This window comes from Gavia stellata, chromosome 6 (genome assembly GCF_030936135.1).
Source record: "Gavia stellata isolate bGavSte3 chromosome 6, bGavSte3.hap2, whole genome shotgun sequence".
Lineage (NCBI taxonomy): Eukaryota > Metazoa > Chordata > Aves > Gaviiformes > Gaviidae > Gavia > Gavia stellata.
In genome coordinates this window covers 1,174,558-1,195,149 of record NC_082599.1, presented here as the reverse complement: position 1 = coordinate 1,195,149, position 20,592 = coordinate 1,174,558, and the positions used below count along the sequence as shown (strand labels likewise).

General features: G+C 51.7%; 1 protein-coding gene across 4 annotated transcripts; it reads right to left on the bottom strand.

Annotated features, from left to right (window-relative positions):
• Window positions 1-227: 227 nt before the first annotated feature.
• ELP6 (elongator acetyltransferase complex subunit 6) lies at window positions 228-19,224 on the bottom strand. 4 transcript variants are annotated; one of them, XM_059818572.1, is made up of 8 exons: window positions 19,156-19,224; window positions 13,784-13,862; window positions 12,085-12,155; window positions 5,226-5,356; window positions 3,856-3,862; window positions 3,313-3,501; window positions 1,792-1,974; window positions 228-991 (listed from the first exon to the last, which is right to left on the bottom strand). In XM_059818572.1, exons 1-8 carry the CDS (start codon window positions 19,207-19,209, stop codon window positions 863-865), a joined length of 843 nt encoding a protein of 280 aa, XP_059674555.1. In that variant the 5' UTR covers window positions 19,210-19,224; the 3' UTR covers window positions 228-862. The 4 variants fall into 4 exon arrangements, with proteins under 4 accessions (XP_059674555.1, XP_059674557.1, XP_059674558.1 ...); XM_059818574.1 differs by having other exon boundaries at window positions 1,792-1,938; XM_059818575.1 differs by lacking the exon at window positions 1,792-1,974.
• Window positions 19,225-20,592: the final 1,368 nt, after the last annotated feature.

Genomic DNA, 20,592 nt, shown 5'->3' with positions numbered 1-20,592 from the left:
CGGTTCCCGTACAGAGATCTGTGGTTACTTAATGCCTGTACCCTTATCTAATTAAAATTAGTAATTATTAGCCCCCAATAATGCTTCAGTAGAGGCAGGTCATGTAAGTGCTAGTAATGATTTGTCATCAGGAGGCAGTGGCTGAGACAAAGCCTTGTGCAGAAGTGTTTGTCACCCAAGGCCAAGGACAAGCTTGGGAAGCCGCACGCTAAACAGACACGCACAGGCACAGGTGTTTCAAGTGAAAAGAGGGAAAATAACAAAAAAAAGCAAGGGATCAACCAAGCAAGGCAGCCTTTAGGTCTTACAGCAACAAGGTGAGGGGCTATACATGTAGCTATATATTTTTTTAATTCTGTGGAAGCTGGGAGTTGAGCAAATCTCTCCTGTGCCAGAGCTGGGAGAAAGGTAAGAATTGCAACATGCACCCAGATCATTCCTGCCTCCACCCGCTCTGTGTCATCTTGTTAAATGCCAGCGAGAGGGTGGGGTGATCCCTCCACGCAGCAGCGCCTGGCACTGCCATGCCGTAACATCCCAGAAAAGGTGAGGCTTGCCCAGCCCTTGGGGCACCCCCCCTGCTTGTATTTACACGCTCTAAGGGCCATCCTTGCAAGTTTTTGCTCTTCCTCTTGGCCTGCATACGCTGGGAATGGGGTGGGAGGACAAAGGGATGCAGCAGGTGCCGCGCAGGCTAACCCCCTCGTTGGCGTGCAGTTCAACACATATTTAAGCTTCCCTCCTGGGTCAGTTTGCTGCACCGCTCCTGGAAGGTGCTGGTGAGGCAGCCAGGCTGCTTTGACGTCCAGTCTATAGGTACCTGCCTCCCCAGCCTTGCTCCGCGTTGCTCCGTATCGCAGCATCACAGGACTGCCGCTGACAGCCCTCTAGCAAAAAAGGTGACATTCTTGTCCTGAATCTTATACTGGTAGATCTGGACGCGATCCTGCTCCGCTGCCAGCTCCAAGGACAGTCTCCTAATTATTTTAATCTGCAAAGGGAAAGGAACAGGAATATCATCCCTTTGGCTGCCCCAATCACAGCATCCTCGCCCCCCACGTCTCTTGCTGGCCTGCAGGGAAGGGGATCACTGATAACAAAAACCCATCACACAGCTGCCTCTAACCAGTCCCTTTAGTGGCAGCCCCTGATGAGAGACCACGCAGCAACCAGGCCCCAGCATCCCAACTGCGCTCCCAGCCCAGAAGAGATCACTGCAGGCCAGGCTGAGAGCCACCGACAGGACAGTTTGGGGGAGCTTCCCAGGAACTAGATGTTTTTCTTTGCCATCGTCTTGGGGCAGGAGACAGCCTGCACTGCAGCTGCTGCATAAACCCTTTCCAGCTTCCAGGGATGGGAGATTCCCCCGGTGGCAAAATGTTCCTGAATATCCCCACAGAAGTGGAGTCACAGCTGTAAAAACCCAGGTGCTCCAGCAGATCCTGGTCACAGAATCAGTAAGGTTGGAAAAGACCTGTAAGATCATCAAGTCCAACTATCAACTAACACCACCATGCCCACTAAACCATGTCCCACAATGCCTCGTCCACATGTTCCTTGAACACCTCCAGTGATGGCGACTCCACCACTTCCCTGGGCAGCTTATTCCAGTGTTTCACCACTGACCGCAGCAAGCCTGCTTGTTAGTCCTTAACCATGCTGCAGACCAGGCTAGTCCTGGGCTGTGTCCCGCGGGGCAGATGGAGCACATCTTGCCTACCCTTGGGCCTGCAGGGAGTGTTGTATGTGACAATAACATGTGCCACCTCTCCGTGCTCTCCTGTGCATTACCTGCCCGTGAACATCCTTGCAGAAACCGGTTGCCAGCCCCTCTACCCACAGGATCAGGTCACTGTGATGACACAGGGAGTTCACAACCAGTTCGTTTTCCTCATCTTCTGAATCCTCGTTGCTGTGAACCAGCACCACGATGTTTCCCTGGAACAAGAGCACCAGGCAGCAGTGAGCCCCTAGCTGATTCCTAATCCGCTCGGGGTAAGGAAGGGAAGATAGCAACACGAGCTTGCACAAATGCCCTGCTAACTAAGCTACTTAGACATCCCCCAGCACAGCAGCTGGTTCTGAGCTAAAGTCCACTGGGAAAATAAACAGCAGATACATGTGTACATCTCTGATACAGCTGGCTGTATATATTGTGTATACATATACACACATATATATGTAATATGCAGCCTAAAAATACATCAAGCCTTTGTTACAAGACAGCTGTCTAGTTAAACCAGTCTGTCAGGCCACGCAAATGGCAACTCTGAATGAATTCAGAACAGCTAAATAAAGACGTGGCCGAACGGCTGCAGCCAGAGCTGCGATGCTCGAACCTTCACAGCTCCCACCAGAAGCAAAGAGCTCCCCAATGCAACACCAGCTCTATTAAAAATACATCCCAAGAGTCTCTGCCTCAGCCCATGCAGGTCACCAAGGAATTAAAATAACATGAAGTTCCCCATCAATTAAAATGTACTTTAAAGCTTCAGAACATCTTGGACAGAAATAGAAACGTGTTAGCATGATTTATCATCTTTTTTAGCTGTTTTGGAGTTAAATATTCTCAGCAAGCAGAACATCCCTTGTCAGCGTTTACAGTACAAACACCCTGGCATGATATGAAGTGCAGGATAACAAAACCTGACACCATCTACTTTATTTCTCACTCAAGCAGAGAAAGAAGTGGCCAGGGTGGGGATGCTGCCATGTAAATAGCACAGGATAGATGTGACTGTAAGGATTTTTGGCCGCGATGCTCTCAGAAGTTAACACATTGCTGAGGAAATCTTTGTAGAAGTGCTGCATTGTCACACACCCTTAGAAACCAGTCGGTGCAACACACAGAAATGCTGAAGATTGGTGGAAGCAGAGACTTGTGTCCCTTCCAAGTGGGCCTTCATCTCTGTCCCCTGTGAGACTCATCAGCCCCTCACTACCTTCATAACCTGTTTCCTTCCCTGCCCTCCCACAGACACACAAACATGGGTGTGAGTCGAGATCTCTGAAGAGCCAGGAGCTCTAAGAAGCAACATTTTACACTTCAAAGCTCTGTTGAAATGTCAGGGACAGAGAGCCCTTCTCTGGGCAGCACCTCCTAGGAAAACAGCTGCAAAGGGACTAACATCTCCAGGGACTAAAACATCTCTCCAAGAATGGCCTACAGCAATGATTTGAATTTCCTGGACAGCCAAAGCCTTCCAAAACGCCATCGTGCACAGGTGGAAAAAGAAAAGAAAGCCAAGCTTTGCTCCAGAGGCTCTTTCGTACATGTAGCGTACAGGACGCTGCATGCAGAGGAAGCAGTACCTTCAGCTGGGAGCACACCGCGACTCTGCAGTAGTGGATGAAGTCCAGCACCGCCACTGGCGTGGCACCCAGGCTGAGCAGGACGCTGAGGTCGTCCACCAGCAGCACAGGGCTCTTCCAGGAGTCGCTGCCAGTGGGAGTCAGGGACGTCCGGACAAAGTCAAACAAGGCTTTGAGGTTGGAAGCGCTCTCACTGGAAGAGAAGGAGGTCTCAAGGGGCTTGGCTCACATGCGCGTTACGTGTCACCCTCCTCACCCACTGACCCAACACAGGGAACGCCAGCCTGCGCCCTCCCTGCTGTCACAGTCACCGGGTCCTACACTTCCCTCCAGTCACTGCTCCTTTGCTCACTTGTGTGCAGTGAAACCCTTGTGCCCTGCTCCAGGGATCACAGAACCATGGAATAGTTTGGGTTGGAAGGGACCTTTCAAGCTCATCTAGTCCAGCCCCCCTGCAATGTGCAGAGACATCTTCCACTAGACCAGGTTGCTCAGAGTCCCATCCAACCTGACCTTGAATGTTTCCAGGGATGGGGCATCTACCACCTCTCTGGGCAACCTGTGCCAGTGTTTCACCACCCTCAGCATAAAATAAATTCTTCCTTACATTTGGTCTGAATCTCCCCTCTTTTAGTTTAAAAGCCCTTGTCCTATCGCTACAGGCCCTGCTAAAAAGTTTGTCCCCATCTTTCTTATAAGCCCCCTTTAAGTATTGAAAGGCCACAGTAAGGACTCCCCAGAGCCTTCTCTTCTCCAGGCTGAACAACCCCAACTCTCTCAGCCTGTCCTCACAGGTATTCCAGCCCTCTGACCATTTTTTGGAGTCTCCTCTGGACCCATTCCAACAGGTCCATGTCTTTCCTGTGCTGAGGACCCCAGAGTTGGACGCAGTACTCCATGTGGAATCTCACAAGAGTGGAGTAGAGGGGCAGAATCCCCTCCCTTGTCCTGCTGGCCACGCTTCTTCTGATGCAGCCCAGGATATGGTTGGCTTTCTGGGCTGCAAGTGCACATTGCCAGCTCATGTCCAGCTTTTCACCCCCCAGTACCCTCAAGTCCTTCTCGGCAGGGCTGCTCTCCATACCTTCATCCCCCAGCCTGCATTGATACTGGGGATTGCCCTGACCCAGGTGCAGGACCTTGCACTTGGCCTTGTTGAACCTCTGAACCTTCATATGGGCCCACTTCTCAAGCTTGTCCAGCACTTGATCCCGCCGCACACCAGCAACACCCACTCACTCAGACCCAGAAGGCTGCACGGTCCCACAGCACAGGGGTCTGCAGGGTTTCAGTGCCTGCTCGGGGTCTCAAAGGCCCATCTACCCCAGCACAGGTCTGAAACAGCAGAGAGCCAAGAGCGTGCAGGAACAGGGCAAGTGCACAGCAGCCCAGAGGTGGTATCTGCCAGTTTAACAGCCCTCAGTGGTTTTTTTTTTTCTATCAAATCATCAGGGACATGGAGAAAGTGAAGTGGGAATAAAAAGGAAAGCAGCACTGTTCCCTTGGATGAGAATAAAACTCAAAAAAAAGGAACAAAACTGCTTGGATGGAGTTTTATTTGACACAAACCTGTTGAGTGCTGAAATAAATTTTCTCTAGACCTATAACATGCTTCACAGTGAGGATGGGGGCAGAAACTGGCCTGAAATGCTGGAGAAGGGGGACAGAATCCCTCTATGAGCAGCAGGGAGAGACAGGGCAAGACAAGCACAGCGATGTGCACAGCGCTGGCCTTTCCCTTCACTTAGGTGTCCAGCCTTGGAGGGAAGCCCAAAGGGAGCCAGGTCTCATCCATGGAACTCACTGATGCTCTCAGTGTTGGCTGCAGTGGCAGGAGACACGAGGGGGGGGAAAACACTCTGTGCTGGGGGCCCTGCTGAGCCCCAGAAGAACCACCAACTGCTCAGGTTTACCTTATAAACTGGAGAGGACTGGGCTGTCCTGACTGCTCCTCCTCCTCTCCAAACAAGAGGTCAAGGCAGGACTTGAGGCCTTCCAAGAAGACAAGTTGTCCCCGTTCTTTGGCAGCTGTCAGACTGACTCCCTCAAGAGAAGAAAACACGATGTTGCAGAGCAAACAGCTTTGGAGGAATAGTGCAAACAGAACCAAGCAGATCAACAGCCAATTTTTATCAGGTCTTATCTAAATGTGCTATTAAAGTCAATGCCTCGGTGACTCCTGCACAGGGGATGAAACAGCCATTTCCGTTCCACACGCTGGTAGACACATTTGCTCTCCTGTATTTTGCCAGGAGATAAAAACACTCATTTGGGGGTCCAAACATCCTGGAATTGCTCCTGGGAAGACAGCCTCATTGCATGGGAGAAAAATGGCTTCTTATCCAGAGGTAGGGAGAGGATGGCTACAGGCTTCTCTAGGCTGCCCCAAGGATCCTGCTGTGAGCAAGTTCTTCACCCTCACTTCTCGGGCAGTGAAAGCCTTTGGTTTTCACTATCTCCAAATCATCGCTGTGGCAATAACAACTCCCCGGCACAACCCACACACCTGAGCGAGGCAGGGCCAGGACCTGGAGAACACCGTGGGCTGGGCACCCCGACACTTGTACAACGCCCAGGAGAGAGCAGCATGGCAGGGGCTCCCACGGGAAGCAGCCTAAGCCCTGACTCCCCTTTGGAGAAGGAGGAGAGACCATGACAAACTGCCTGGGGCCACAACTCAAACTCAAGCTGAGGTTTCCAGCTCTCAGCCCTGCTTCACAATGAGGCTGACCTCAAGAGCCACGTGCTGGTCACATCCAGCCCCAATGGAGAAAGACTTGTCAGAGTTGGAGCAGACACACAGAAGACCCCAACTGCAGATCTAGTTCAGGAACTCCTGTCTCATCCTCCTTTCTTTTATCAGCAAGGATTACTTTTGCCAACCATTCTATAGCTCCTCAGCTTACTGGTGACTGCATCAGTCCACCTTTGAGGAGAAAATTTAGTACCTGTTACTGACATGATCATACAAAGATCTCTCACACACGCACTATCTTCAAACCTCAGCCAAACTGCATTTCCCAGCAGGACGAAGCGCAAGTTTGCTCAGCTTTCCAGTGTGGGTTGCTTCCCACATTTCACAATGGGACTGTAATTTCTTAAAATGGAAGCAAGGAGCATTACTGCCAAGATTTGCAGCATCTCAGCAGCCTGGAAATAGGGTTGTTGTGCAATGCAGCAGGTAGGTGGACAAGATGGCAAGATAAATGGTTTACAAAGAGTTCAGGAAGGTTTAAATCAATGCAGTATTGTTCGACAGGCAGAACTGGTGAGCCAGAGGCCAGGAACCAGAAACAAGCATCCTGAGAAAGCAGTTCCCATATTCCCCAAGAGATGACATCCCTTTGGGATGCTGCGAAATTTTGCACCTTCTGAAGAAGGTGGCTGAGCAGGACTGGCCAGGAACAGGGACAAGTCCTAGGGCAGGAGCAGGAGCCCTTACCTGAAGCCAGGACAGGCTTCTGCCTGAATGCTGGAAGAGGCACACACTGGCAGCACTGGTGCTTTTGATCAGGAACTTTAAGCATCACAGAAAATACAGATTATTGCTTATTTCTTAAGCAATCGTGCTGGGAGCTGCAGAACAATTGAGCACAGAGTCCGAGTCGCCCAGCAAGGGGAAGGCTCGTAGCAGCTTTTCCCCCAGGACCTCGAGCACTGTTGAACAGAAAGCTGTGCTTGGCACTATCCCAACACCTTCTTTTGAAAAGACCTTGGAGGTTTTCCAAGCATTTCCCAGTCCTCACGACACCCCTGAGAGCCACCGGGCTCTTTGCTCACACGCGAGAGGGAGATGCAGCAAAGCTATGTGTCCACTTCTACCTCCTGCTTTCTACTCCTGTTCTTCACCCGCTCAACCTTGCTGTTATTCTGACATAAAAATGTAAGTGCCAACATTGCACACCCCCTTTCTGTTCTTTTTATTAAAAAAAGATTGTAAAGCCACATCTTAAGCATCTGATCAATGAGACAATCCCTACAAGGGGCTGGGCCCAGCAGCTTTTTGCGCATGGCATTTCCACATGAGGACCTCCAGAGAAAAGGTCTGGGTAGATAAGGAAGAGGTCCTTTCCAGGAACATTAACCCTGAGCTCCCGCAAGGCTTATCAGTTGCCACACGTTCAGTGCTAATGAGAGGAAAGACAGATTTCCACTGCTTTCCCTCCCAGCTGAAATGCGAGGGGGAGAGATCCATTCATCAGGGCTGCTGCCAGCAAACACTGTCTATGGCAATTAGAAAACAACAGATTGGAGGCAACGTCTTCCATCACGGCCAGGGGATACTTTGACAAGTGGAGGCTACTCCAAGGCGAAGGCCATCTGACATGTCCCCACCTCAAATACAGTTTTTAAATCAGCCCTGAGCTTGCCCTTCTTTTTCCTGGTCTTCTACACATGCTTCTGGGAGGAAAACAATCCCACCTGCCATGCAAACTCCAGGAAGGAAAGCCTCAGACAAGGCACCAGCCAGCACTTTTGGACATACCCCTTTTGTTTTCAAGCGCCCCCTCAAGAAATAGCAAGTGTTGCAGCATGCCCTTGCCTCATCTAATCCACATTGTCTCCTCTCTTTTCCCCTTCTCCCAGGCAAGCCATGAGCAGTAATTCCCATCAATGAGACTCTTACAGAGCACAGGGCTGGCCCTACGCTCTCCCTGCCATACCTCCCGCTGGCCCCGAGCACAGCAGAGGCTGATGTGGGCTGCAGGCAGAGGGATTCGGCTTTTGCAGGTGTTATTTGCTCACTAAAACCATGCTGGTAAGCAGGGCAGGAATGGAGCACTAAGGGAAGCCTCCTGGGCAACTGCAAGCACACACCATGGAAAAATTTCTAGCAAAGGTTCTTCTGTCCTTGATGGGGCAGGCCAGGAGCAGAGAACAGCCAGCAAATACCTGACATGCCATAAAGCAGGGCTGGGTTGCACATCAGTCTCTCAAACCTCATCCCCTGGTGAATTTTTGGAGTTCAGAGGACTCAGCACCTGCTGAAATGCTTTGCTACAGCAGTGGCTAAATTCACTATTAACGTCAATAATTCAGAAACTGATTTTAACTTTGCTTCAGCCATTTCTTCTTGCACACACAAACTCTCCATACTTGAGACCAGCAAGAAAACAGTGTCCCCTCTTTAAAACACCCAGCAGCTTAGTGCTGTTACACCAGGGCCTGCCTGGATGACAGAGAGAAGGGCCACAGCATGAGAGGAAGGCAGCCAGGGGCAGTGTGCTCATGGGTCAGACCAGGAATTCGAGTCCCTCCATGCCATGACATTCCTGGGTGCATCCAGCAAGCCCAGCCTCTTTTTCCAGCTGGGGAACCAGGTCCCAGAGAGACCGCGTTGGATGGAGACCTGGACTCACCCCACTGTAGTCATCTGCTACAGCAAACCTCTGCTTGCCTCCCAGCTAGCAGCCCACCTGATGTAGCCTTTGGAAGCAGCAGAGGAAGCACCAGGACAGCTCGGAGACTGTGGAAAAAGTGCTCAAAATGGCCAACGGCACCTGCCTGACTGCCACAGACACGACACATGTGCCTCCTGCAGAGCCACAGTGCTGCAGAGCACCCAAACAGCGTACATTACCAGCCCTGAAAGCTTTCATTATCTCACAGCACCATGCTCCATTATCGCCGGGAGCACATAGACATTATCTCTGGCAATCTGTCATTTATCGATCAAGCCCAGAAATGCTTCTGAAACAGCAGCTCGGCATGGCTGGGGCTGCGAGCTCTGCAATGGAGCACAACTGTTCTCATCCACCCAGGATGCTGTCAGCCAGGCAGTGTGGCAGCCCATCGGCCTGCCAGCAGCGACGTCCCTTCAAACCAGAACCGCTGCGCACTGCTGGCCGCTTCATAAGGGAAAGCAAAATATCTGCAGGAGAGAACTAGTAATGGAGTGTGCAAGGCACCAGTCATTACACAAATAGCAAATGCAGCCGTGGTACAAAGTGCGACGATCTGTGATCAGGCAAGTGGCCAAGGTATCTTCTCTAGTAGAACTACCTGCAGGGGAAAGCAGAGGTGACCAGGCGATGTCCTCTGGTCTGTGATCTCAGCGCTGTGCCAGGGGAGCAGGCAAGAGGAAGACCAAATGGGGACAGATACGTTTTTCCTTTAAGAAACCCAAATATTGTACAACTGAGGGTGGGAACACCAGTCTGGCAAGCTGCCCTGGTGCCATTAGTCTTGCATGTTCTCTACAAGGTTGTGACAAATAACATTAACTGTCCCTTAAGATTAAGTGCAGATCCTCATGAAAAGAGCGGAATTTGCAGAAAAGGAAGTGTGAAGCCAGTACTGCAGAGCCAGCACTGGCACAAAAATACAGGGAAGCTTTTTCCTGCAAGTAAAAATACACTGCATTTAGCTAACACATAAGGAAATAGTAAGACCTGGCAACACTGTGGGGAAGCAGCATGTAAGGTAAGCATTACTTCAACTACGTATAAATATTCAGTATATCACCATACATCAGGTGCTACAAGGACCAGATCCACAAAACATCGCTGTAAAGACTGTATAACATGATCCTGGCTGCAGGAGCCTTCCTCCCAGGCCTGGGACCACACCATTCCCAGCAGAAACAGGAGCATCAGTAAGTTATGAAGCTCTTCCAGCTGCAGTCTTTCATAAGTGCATAATTTTCTGCTAGCAATGATTACACATGGGAGATTTAACCTGTGGATGGGATAACATAACACAGGTGACTGCCCATGGCCCAGATTCTTCCAAGCAGTTCCCAGAGGAACTAAGCCTGACCCCCTGCAACTCTTCTGGCCAAGACAGAGACCCAGGCAGCTGGTCTTGAGTTTGCCACAGAGGAAGGAGATAAGGGAGTGGCCGGTCATTCGCTGGAGTGTGCAGCACACCTAACTGCAGCATGACACAGCTCAGGGTACTGCCTGAAATCAGGGTTTGCTGCAGCCTTGTAAATGAGATCCCAGCTGGTCTCCAGTAGAGATCTACAGCAGGAAATCTTAAGCAAGTCTAAGAGTGAAACTACCCTGCCAAAAACCAGCTTTACCGAGCCTGATGTGTTCATTTAGGCAAAGAAGCATTAAAGCAAAGACAAGATCTTACGGAAACTCCGACAGATATAAATAACTGATGTTACAACCTCCAACTCCTCAGAGCTTAGGAAGAATTCACAACAACCGACCGCATGGGGAATTGTGAAGTTATAATGTAAGACTGACTCAGACTTGAAACCAACGGGACAGGGACAGCTCACTGCTGCAGGCAAGTGTAATCACTTCTCTGAACTCCCCTGGGCAAACTGTATTGTTCTTCTTATCAGCTCCCTTCATGTCATTAACCTTTTTGTTGAAGTATCAGACAGCAAATCATTTCGATTTGCATTGCGTGTGTGCCCCAGCTAATCCTCATGTTCTCTCCCTTCTCAGACTCTCCCACGGGGGAGATGACAACAGCACCTATTAAAAGCACACGCACAAGCTGTGCACCAGGAAATTTCACCACATTAGGAAACACACCAACAAACACAATTCTGCTTTTAGAGCAGGCAAGGATCCCATATTTAACAGCTGAATCTCCTACCTACACTGGTTGCTATGCCCTGTTTGCCGTCCCACTTCGCAAGTTCCCCCAAGATTTCCTCCTCCTCTGCAACTCGGTGCTCGCAGAGGCTCGTTTCCTCAGCAGTGGGGAATTTGCTCTGCAGGGGAATCGCATGTTGATTATCTGACAGAGTTAAAGCTCCACGTGGAAATGCTTTGTTTGCTCAGTCCATTTTATTTAACTTAGGTCTGAGCTCTCAGACCATTGATCTCCTTTTAGAAGGTAAAAACTGAGTAGTAAATAAAATACAGTTGTTTATCAAGGACTGAAACTCAACCCACATTTACAGTGGGGAATACACTGTTATTGCAACACCTGGTTCTTCAACACCTGAAAGTCTTTATGAGCCACAGCACTGCTGGAATTTCCAGCAGAACCAGAGGAGGTAGGACCAACGCAAGCCCTCATCCCTTCGACCCTGGAAGGTCACCTGGACTTCCCAACTGGAGCATTTCACATGTGAGCACTGTACAAAAAGCTGAGAGATGCAGTTTAAAGAGCTCAGACTGATTCGCTGACGCTGGGAATGACCCTGCCTACTTTGTTTCTCCATTTCCTCATTTCAGGGTACACATAATCCTTGCCTGACTCAACACAGGAAGTAAATCCATAAGAACGTACACAGCGCTTGTGGCTCCTCAGATGCCTCAAACTGATGGTTTGGCCCAGAGGCCAAAAGAGGCATACAGATGTCCTTTGAATTTACAGGTGGTTCAGCCCAAAGGACTTCATCCCAACATAACCACAGGACAGAGGATAAAGTCACCTCAGGAGCTCCTGTGCCATACAGCCAGTGCATCCCGCAGGCATACAGAGAGGCCCTAGGGACATAGACATCACAGCATTTTTCTCCCCAGAGCGCTAATGAAACTACATCTACCAGTCTAGGCTTGTCTGGGGAATGCTGATCTCCAGAAAACATTAAAGCACAGAGAAAGCCCTTCAGCTCTCTGCCCTCTCCAGGGCTGAGCCTGGTGGGGCCCTTGCAGCGAGCTTCATAGCCAAGTTCTTGCCCTGTATCACATCCAGCAAGAAGTGCTCTGCATCCCCAGCTGCAGGAGCACCAATCCTCACTGGCCCCATCAAGATCTGGAAACATTTGCTCACACGCAATTCCCATTCCCATTCTCATTCCTTTCCACCCAACAGAAGCTACCTGGACCTGTAATTATTAACCTACACCAAGAGACTTACCAGCTTCTGTGCTATGATGTTATAGTGACTGAAGGACTGGAGCAGGGCCACAAAGCAAACCTTACAGCCAGCTGGATGAGAAGACAAAAAGACACGTTATCACTTCAATTTTGCAAGCTGTCGTTATCAAAGCCCATAAATCACAGCAGCCAGGCTACAAATCCGTCTGGAAAGGCCTTGAAGTGAGACAGGTCCAGGCAGCCCCTCACTTGCTTGTGGCTGGGCTTTCAATTTTCACCTTTCTATAGGATTTCCACATTAGGGAAAATATTAGTCAGTTTAAAAAGAAAGGGAAATAACAAGAAAGAGATGACAAAAAAAAGTAGGAGGCCCCTTTTCTGTCTCGTGCCATCCTGCCCTAGAATCTCCTGGCACTGTTCGCTGGTATTACTGCAAGGAGGCCAACGGCCGACCGTGACACGAACTACTGAAACCACTGACATGCCACAAATCCCCATTTTGGCTCTCACAGGGCAAGTGACCTTGACTGGAAAAACACCCAGAACAAGCAATTTTGACAAAGACACCTCGCTAAAATGTGATTTTGGAAAACCTGGCATGTGACAACCTGGCCTCATGGTTTGGGTATGAACAAAATCAGTGTATTTGTTTCTCCCTGTCAGACAGCAGGGCATGAATTTCAAGTGCCCAGAAGTCAGTGGCCCCAGCTGAGCCTTTACTGAGCCCTCGAGAGCTCCCAAATGTTTTGAGCACCAAATGGGTACTTGGACAACATGGAGGTGCTACAAACACAAAGTAACTGGTACCCAGGTTCCAGGATTGAAATGAGAGGGTGACAGCAAGCCTTGAGGTGCAATCATAATCCCTAAGGGCTTCCTAACCACATGGGACAGTGAGGCTTTTCCCAGGCAGACAGGCAGCTCCATGCAGCGACTCCCAGGACAGTGCTGCAGGTCAGCACATTAGCACAGCCATGCGGGGACTCGGGCAGACCCTGAGGCAGAGCTGTCCCTTTGAACCGTTCACACTGTTAATAATAACCTGCTCTCCACAGGCTTTCCTGCCGTTTGACTCTGTTCAATTAAGTAAAACAATTTTTTTAAAATGGGATAAAGCCCTAGCTGAGGAAGTGGCAGTTATGGGGGGCAGGATGCACTCAGCCCCGCCACCTGCACAGCACTCTGAGCTAAGTTTCAACTCTGATGGGTACCAGATTTGCTGGGCTGGCTGCTTTGCCAGCAGAAAGCTAGAGGACCCCATGAATCCAGCGCCTGCTCTGCAGGGGCTGGTAGGTTACTCACAGGTGAAACTGTTAGCAGAAAAGCAATTAGGCAACTTACCAGGCTCCTTGTTTTTTTTCTTTACTCACTACTAGCTTATCTATTTGTTAGTTGTTCTTCATATTTTTAATTACATTATAAAACACGTAACTAGTGAAGGAATTACAGTCAACACCTCACTGTCAGATGCCCATGTAATTTACAACATTCACTGCACTAATGACTAAACAAGATGCACAGACATTACAGGATGTACCCAAGGATACAGAGCAAGTCCCAAGAACAAGTCAGGACTGGGATCCATAAATCCTGACCCCAAAGCTTTGCGCTAATCTGAGGATGCCTCACGCTCTGCAAAACCAGCCTCTGCTCACATAGAAACACTTTATGCTGAAGGAAGCTCCAAGAGGCAGGCAAAGGCAAACCCTCTGCCTTGGAGAGTCCTGCTGCTGACATACCTCTGAGGTAGAAGGAGAGGAAATGGTGCACCAGGAAGCTGCCATCTGTTCTGGTGTCTCGCAGCAGTGTGAATTTACCCTGAAAAAGAAGCAGCAAAATAACTTAGAGGAAGATGAGGGCACAAACTGCTCCAGGTTCCATGTTGGTAGACAAGATGTCTGCTCAGGCTAGGGGAAACTCTGCAGGTATTAGTCAGAGAAAGAAGTGGACAAGCAGTGCTCCAGCCACCCGTCTGTTTACAATGGGATGCCAGCACTTCCTCCGGACACAGCCCATGGGGAGGCATCAGAAGATGTTGAGCTCACTGCTTTCCGAAAGACGTGCCCACGAGCTAAAAGCCCTTGCACTAGACTGAGAGCCCAGCGGGACCCCCATGCTCTGTGCCCACCAAGAGCCGCCTCCTCACACGGAAACACCCAGCTGCAGCAGAGGACACCAACAAGCAGCACTGTGCTTTCCACTGCCGGCACATCCAGACCACACATGTATCATGCCCCTGGTGCTGCACACCATCGTCATGGGTGGCTGTGAGCAATTTCCACCTCCCAGCTCTGTCCCCTTCTCCTTCAATACACAGTCATCTTTCTACTCCAAGTGGCACAGGTGGCATGGGGACAACAGCCACCCACTCTGTCCCCAGTCCATTCTCCCACCACCACAGCCAGCATCACCTGGGCATTTAAAACAGCAGCCCAGCTACAGTTGCTGTTTCTCCTGCCCCCAAAGAGCCCTCCCTGTCCCCTGTTCCAGGCTTACCTCAAACATGCCACGTTCAGAGCACAAAACCTTACCATCAAGATATGTTTACTGGAACAGAGCTCTCTGCACAAAGTATATACCTTGTTTTGATCACGCAGGAAATTAATTCTGTTCATCAGTGTGTGCTTGTTATTAGTACCAGTCTCATCAAGGCATTTGTTTCCATTAAAACCTTACTCAAGATGTTTCTTTAATCAATACAAATCATAGAAGGGCTGCTTTTAATCACAAAGAACTTATCAATGCTTTTTTTAATCTATTAGAAGAAAAAAAAGCCTTTTGCAGCAACAAGCAATCTACCCATAGGCAATCCACAAGCCATCTATCAGAGTTAACTCCCTGATGCCTAAAACGTGTTATAAAGTGGTGCTAATGGAACAGCAAATATTGAACACGTCTGCAGGGAATGCAAAGGAGAAGCCAGGGTAGAGAAGTGCTGCTCTGCCTCAGCCAGAGAGAGCTCTTTCCCACCCAAGGAAAGGGTTATGCCTCTGTGGCCATTACAATAACAGGAGGCACCACCCTGGTGAGCATCTCACCGAGATGTATCCTCCATGGCTAAGCCTGGAGGAGTCTCTGGGTTCAAACAGCACAAGCTCAAACTTTCAGCAGTTTACCTTCTGTAGGACTCCATCCCCTTCAACTCCCCTATTCCTTGCAATGGCCCCCTGCAGCAGCAGGCTGGAGTCCCATGCCTTGCCTGCCAGCTCTCAAAGTCTCTCTCCTTTGCTCCCACATACGCTGCACAGAACACAGCAGGATGTTATCATTCAGAGCATACATTATTTCGCTTCTTCAAACCTTCCAGTTATCAACCCTTAAATCCTGCCAACCCTCGCTTCGCTGTCACAGTGCGGCTGCTTAGCGAGCGCTCAAACCTCTTCATTTCTGACGCTTAGATGCCCAGCTAGCCAGGGGTAGAAATGTCCAAACCGTGCATCTCCAGAGGCAGCAGCTGCACCAAAGCACAGCTGGTGAAAGGAAGGCAGGCAACAGCTCCAGGAAACTCCAGCATCCTGCTTGTGGCCACAGAACTGCCCCAAAGCCTTTACCAACTCCAGGGCACAGGACACAAATACAGGAATCGGGGTTCTACCAGTTGTGTCGACACAAGGAGGAAGGCATGCAAAGCCAGCAGAAATCTGCGAGGCTTTCCAACATCTGCAAACCCCTGTGGTCACGCTGTCTTCATGCAGGTCCATGCACCACTTGCACCCATCCCCGCAGATTGCATATAACTAATTGTTTTGCAGTTGGCTGGAAGAAACCAGGTCCCTGGGGGTCCTGAGGGTGGGCAGCTTCCCCTTGCTGCCAGGCAAGAGGAATTCTCCTGCTGAGGAGCAGGTAAGTCCTGGCCCCACCACCAGGACCTTATTTGCTGGCGTGCAGAAACCCCGCAGCCCCCAATTTGCCACCGCAGACGCACAGTCTGATTCTCATCCCCCTTCTACGCATCCTTCTCAAGCCCAGAAAGACACCGCTGGGGACGAAGCACTTCCGGAGGCAAGACCTTCTTGTTGCACCTTCTCGTAGCACCTTTTCCATCTGACTGCCGCAGCCCATTCCCTCCACACTCTGCTTTCACACTCTTTCCACCTGCAGGCTACAAGGCAGAAGCTGCAGCTACTTGTTAAAAACTGCCAAAATCCCTTGGCAGGGCAGCAGCGGGTGTCACAAGCATTCAGCGGTGACATGTCAGATACACCCACACAGGCGGCAGCTTCATCTACCTACCAGCCCTGCAGTGAAGGCATTTTGTCAGCACTTTGAAAATGGCATAAGCCAACCGTGGAGATGCAAAAAACGGGATGGCAGAGATGTGAAGAAGAGATTTGCAAAGGGCTGATGTTTTTTGAGGACAGTGGGACACTCATTTCCAGCCAGCCTTGGCCAGGTATCTCAACACACCCCATGGACCGTGTCTCCCAAGGGGGAGAGCTCAGACCCAGACTGTGTGGCTCTGCACAGCCATCGGTGACACTGAGCAGTGCAGAGGGGCACTCGCAAAACAAGCATACTCATTATCTACCACTGGGTTAGTCCACATAGAATCACAGAATCATCAAGGCTGGAAAAGACCTTTAAGATCATCAAGTCCAACCATCAACCCAACACACACCACCATGCCCACTAAACCATGTCCCACAATGCCATGTCTACACATCTTTTTGAACACCTCCAGGGATGGTGACTCCACCACCTCCCTGGGCAGCCTGTTCCAGTGCTTCACCACTCTCTCAGTAAAGAAGTTTCTCCTAATATCCAGCCTAAACCTCCCCTGGCACAACTTGAGGCTGTTTCCTCTTGTCCTGTCGCTTGTCACTTGGGAGAAGAGACCAACACCCACCTCACCACAACCCCCTTTCAGGCAGTTGTAGAGAGCGATGAGGTCTCCCCTCAGCCTCCTCTTCTCCAGACTGAACAACCCCAGCTCCCTCACCCACTCCTCATCAGACTTGTGCTCCAGACCCCTCACCAGCTTCGTCGCCCTTCTCTGGACACGCTCCAGCACCTCAATGTCCTTCTTGTAGTGAGGGGCCCAAAACTGAACGCAGGATTTGAGGTGCGGCCTATACATCGCAGTGTATGAACTCCATCTTCCACCTCCAGCATCAGGGAACCCACTCGTTCTGCAGCCAGCCATGTGCTGGTGCTATGCTACTGCCAGACACCTTGATGAAGAAGTATCTGGAGCGTGCGGTAGGAAGTCCAAGTCCCTGGCTGATGGGAGAGGAAGAGCCAACTCAAATCCGAGGCAAATCCTCACACAGAGAAGCCTTTGGTTCAGCTCCTCTGTCAGGTCCTGCCTGGGTTGCCAAGTCAACGCCCAGGATCTTGAGACCAAACCTCCTTTTGGTTTTGCTCTGCAGAATTTCCCATTTGCACCAAGGTGAGGCCCCTGCCTCCAAAATCAGGCTTGTGGATGACAGCATCCCTGTTGATCCCACAGCTCCACCATCAAACCCACCCTTGAGCACAGGCTCTGCTCTGCCAACACTCAAACTCCACCAAGGCTCCTCACTTAGCATTTCACATGCATTAAAAACCCGACCATCAACCCACTGGAACCACGGGGACTTGGGAATTTACACAGCTTCAGCTTATTATAGAAAGGTTTGGGTTGGAAGGGACCTTTCAAGCTCATCTAGTCCAGCCCCCCTGCAGTGAGCAGAGACATCTTCCACTAGATCAGGTTGCTCAGAGCCCCGTCCCACCTGACCTTGAATGTTTCCAGGGATGGGGCATCTACCACCTCTCTGGGCAACATGTGCCAGTGTCTCACCACCCTCATTGTAAAAAAATTCTTCCTTACGTTTGGTCTGAATCTCCCCTCTTCTAGTTTAAAACCCCTTGTCCTATCACTACAGGCCCTGCTAAAAAGTTTGTCCCCATCTTTCTTATAAGCCCCCTTTAAGTATTGAAAGGCCACAGTAAGGACTCCCCAGAGCCTTCTCTTCTCCAGGCTGAACAACCCCAACTCTCAGCCTGTCCTCATAGGAGAGGTGCTCCAGCCCTCTGATCATCTTCGTGGCCCTCCTCTGGACTCGCTCCAACAGGTCCATGTCTTTCTCACGTTGAGGACCCCAGAGCTGGATGCAGCACTCCACGTGGGGTCTCACAAGAGCAGAGTAGAGGGGGAGAATCCCCTCCCTTGTCCTGCTGGTCATGCTTCTTCTGATGCAGCCCAGGATACGGCTGGCTTTCTAGGCTGCAAGTGCACATTTCCAGCTCATGGCTTCAGTCTGTCCTTTACAGAGATCAACACCGCTACCACCCAGCCTTAGCCAACCACCTCTACCAGCTTTGCTTCGAGCCTCGAGTGCCTGACCTCTATCCAGCAGCGTTCTCCTGGCTTTTCCCTGGAGTTTCTTCCCCAGCAGACCAGCCCTACCCCGACTGGGTGGGCTGACAAGGGGTTACCTCGCTGGCACTTTCCAGCCCAGGGAGAAAGCTGCCCTACTCACGTCGTAAGCTCTACAAGAAGGGGAAACTCAGACTTACAAAATAAATTATCCCCCCAAACCTGCTTTTACTATCTAAGCCAGTATCAACCAGGAAAATCATGGAATAATGCGTAACACACGCATATTTTACCAAGTTTTTACCTGAAGTGCTTCACAGCTCTAACAAAGGCCGAGGGTGTTTAGTTACAGCATGATCTCATTAGCACAAAAACTGCATGGATGAACTGAATTAATTTAGGGGCCTAAAGGAAGAGAAACCTCTAGAACACACCACAGGCCCCGGAGGAGCGCTGGGGAGCGGGTTTTACCCCGTTCTGCTGTTAGTCACGACACGGCAGCGACCACGCACAGACACACCGGGGGCCGAGGGCTACGGGGACAGGGCCCGGCCCCGCCGCAGCGGCGGATACCGGAGCCAGGGCCGGGCGAAGGGAAGGGCGCGGAGGCCGTTAACCCCCCCGGGAGAGGCCGAGCCCGCCGCCATGCCGCGCTCCCGCCGCCGCCGCCTCACAAGGCCCCGCCCGTCCCAGCATGCACCGCGCGGCTCCCGGCGGGCAGCGCTGCTCCGGACTACCGCTCCCAGCAGGCCCCGCGCGGGCCCCCGCTGCCGTCCCGGCTCCCTCCCTCCCTCCCTCCCGCCCTCTCACCGTCTCCGGTCGCTGCGGGGAGGCGTCCAGCAGCTCGTTCAGCTCCGCGAACATGGCGGGCGGCGGCCGCGGAGGGGGACCCGGAGGCTTCCGGGCGGGGGGGGGGGGGACGGGGAAGGCGGTGCGACCCCGCGCATGCGCTGAGCGGAGCCGGACGGCGCCGCCTGCTGGCGGGGCGCCGCCGCCGGGTCGCCTCAGCCCGCCCGGGCCCGCTCCCCTCAGGGGCCCGCCCGGGCCTCGGGGGCCGCCCGGGCCCGTCCTGCCCCAGCCGGTGCCCCGGGACGGGTCCCGGAGGTCTCTGGGGACGGCTTCACCGCCGCCCCGGGCAGCCTGTGCCGCTGCGGCTGGGCCCAGCGCCCCGGCCTCCCCCGCCGGCCGTGCTCCCTTTCAGGCAGCCCGGGGGGTGAGCAGCGTCGCCGGTTACACTCACCCTGGTGCCCACCAGGCCCCGGGGCCTTCTCTGCCGGGCGGGGGGCTTCGGCTGGGCACCCCCCAGCCCCTCCCGGTGCTTTGGGTTCATCCTGCTGCAGGACTTGGCGCTTCCCGTGGTTGAGCTCCATCAGGATCCTGTCAGCCCCTCGCTCCAGCCTGCCCAGGACCCCAGGGCTGCAGCACAGCCCTCCACCCCCATCATTAATGAAGGTGCTAAATGGGACTGGATCCCAGTACCAGCTGGACCTGGTCCCCAGCCCGGAGATTCCCCTATGCCCCTTTACTAGTTGTGGGTCCCTGGGCTTATACGGCAGACACAGTATGCCACGGGACAGTGGGATATTTGGGAGGGGTCTATTATTCTCTTAACATTTCCTATTAAGTTATTAGCACATTTCAGTGTTGCTGAGCATTAATTTGGCACTGTCAGAGAACGAGCTGCAGCAGTTCCCGGCTAGCAGCTGAGTAGTAACAGCAAATTTACAGCCTGTAACCACAAAAATCCACATTACTTAGTGTTATTTTTGCCCACGTCCCTGAATTTGCATTTTTTTGGCACTGAATTCACCTTTCCATTTCATTGCCCCATCTAAGCTTTTGTAACCTTTCATTTTCATAACGTAGACGAGGATTGCCTGGCTGAGGGGAGAAGTGCCGGAGGCCTGGATGTGCCAAGGGGCCTGGAGGGAAGATGCACCAGCCTTGCGCTGTCTCGTCTGTTGCGAGCATTAGGGGGCATCAAACGATGCTAATAAATGGCAAGCACCGAGCAAGAGACAGAGGAGACGCCTGCGTAGTTCAGTGTGGGGCTCCTCAGAACCACAAATTATCACTGCTGCAGGTTTATGTGGGTTTAGGAGGGTGAATCAATGGCAGAAGCTGACAAGTCCACGGAAGAGAGATATACTGAGGGCCACCACCGGCTCGGGAGGTCCCTGAGCTGCGAATTACTGGGGCCTGGAAGAAGAGCTGTGGGAACACAAGAAGTGCTTGCCTTGGCCTCGG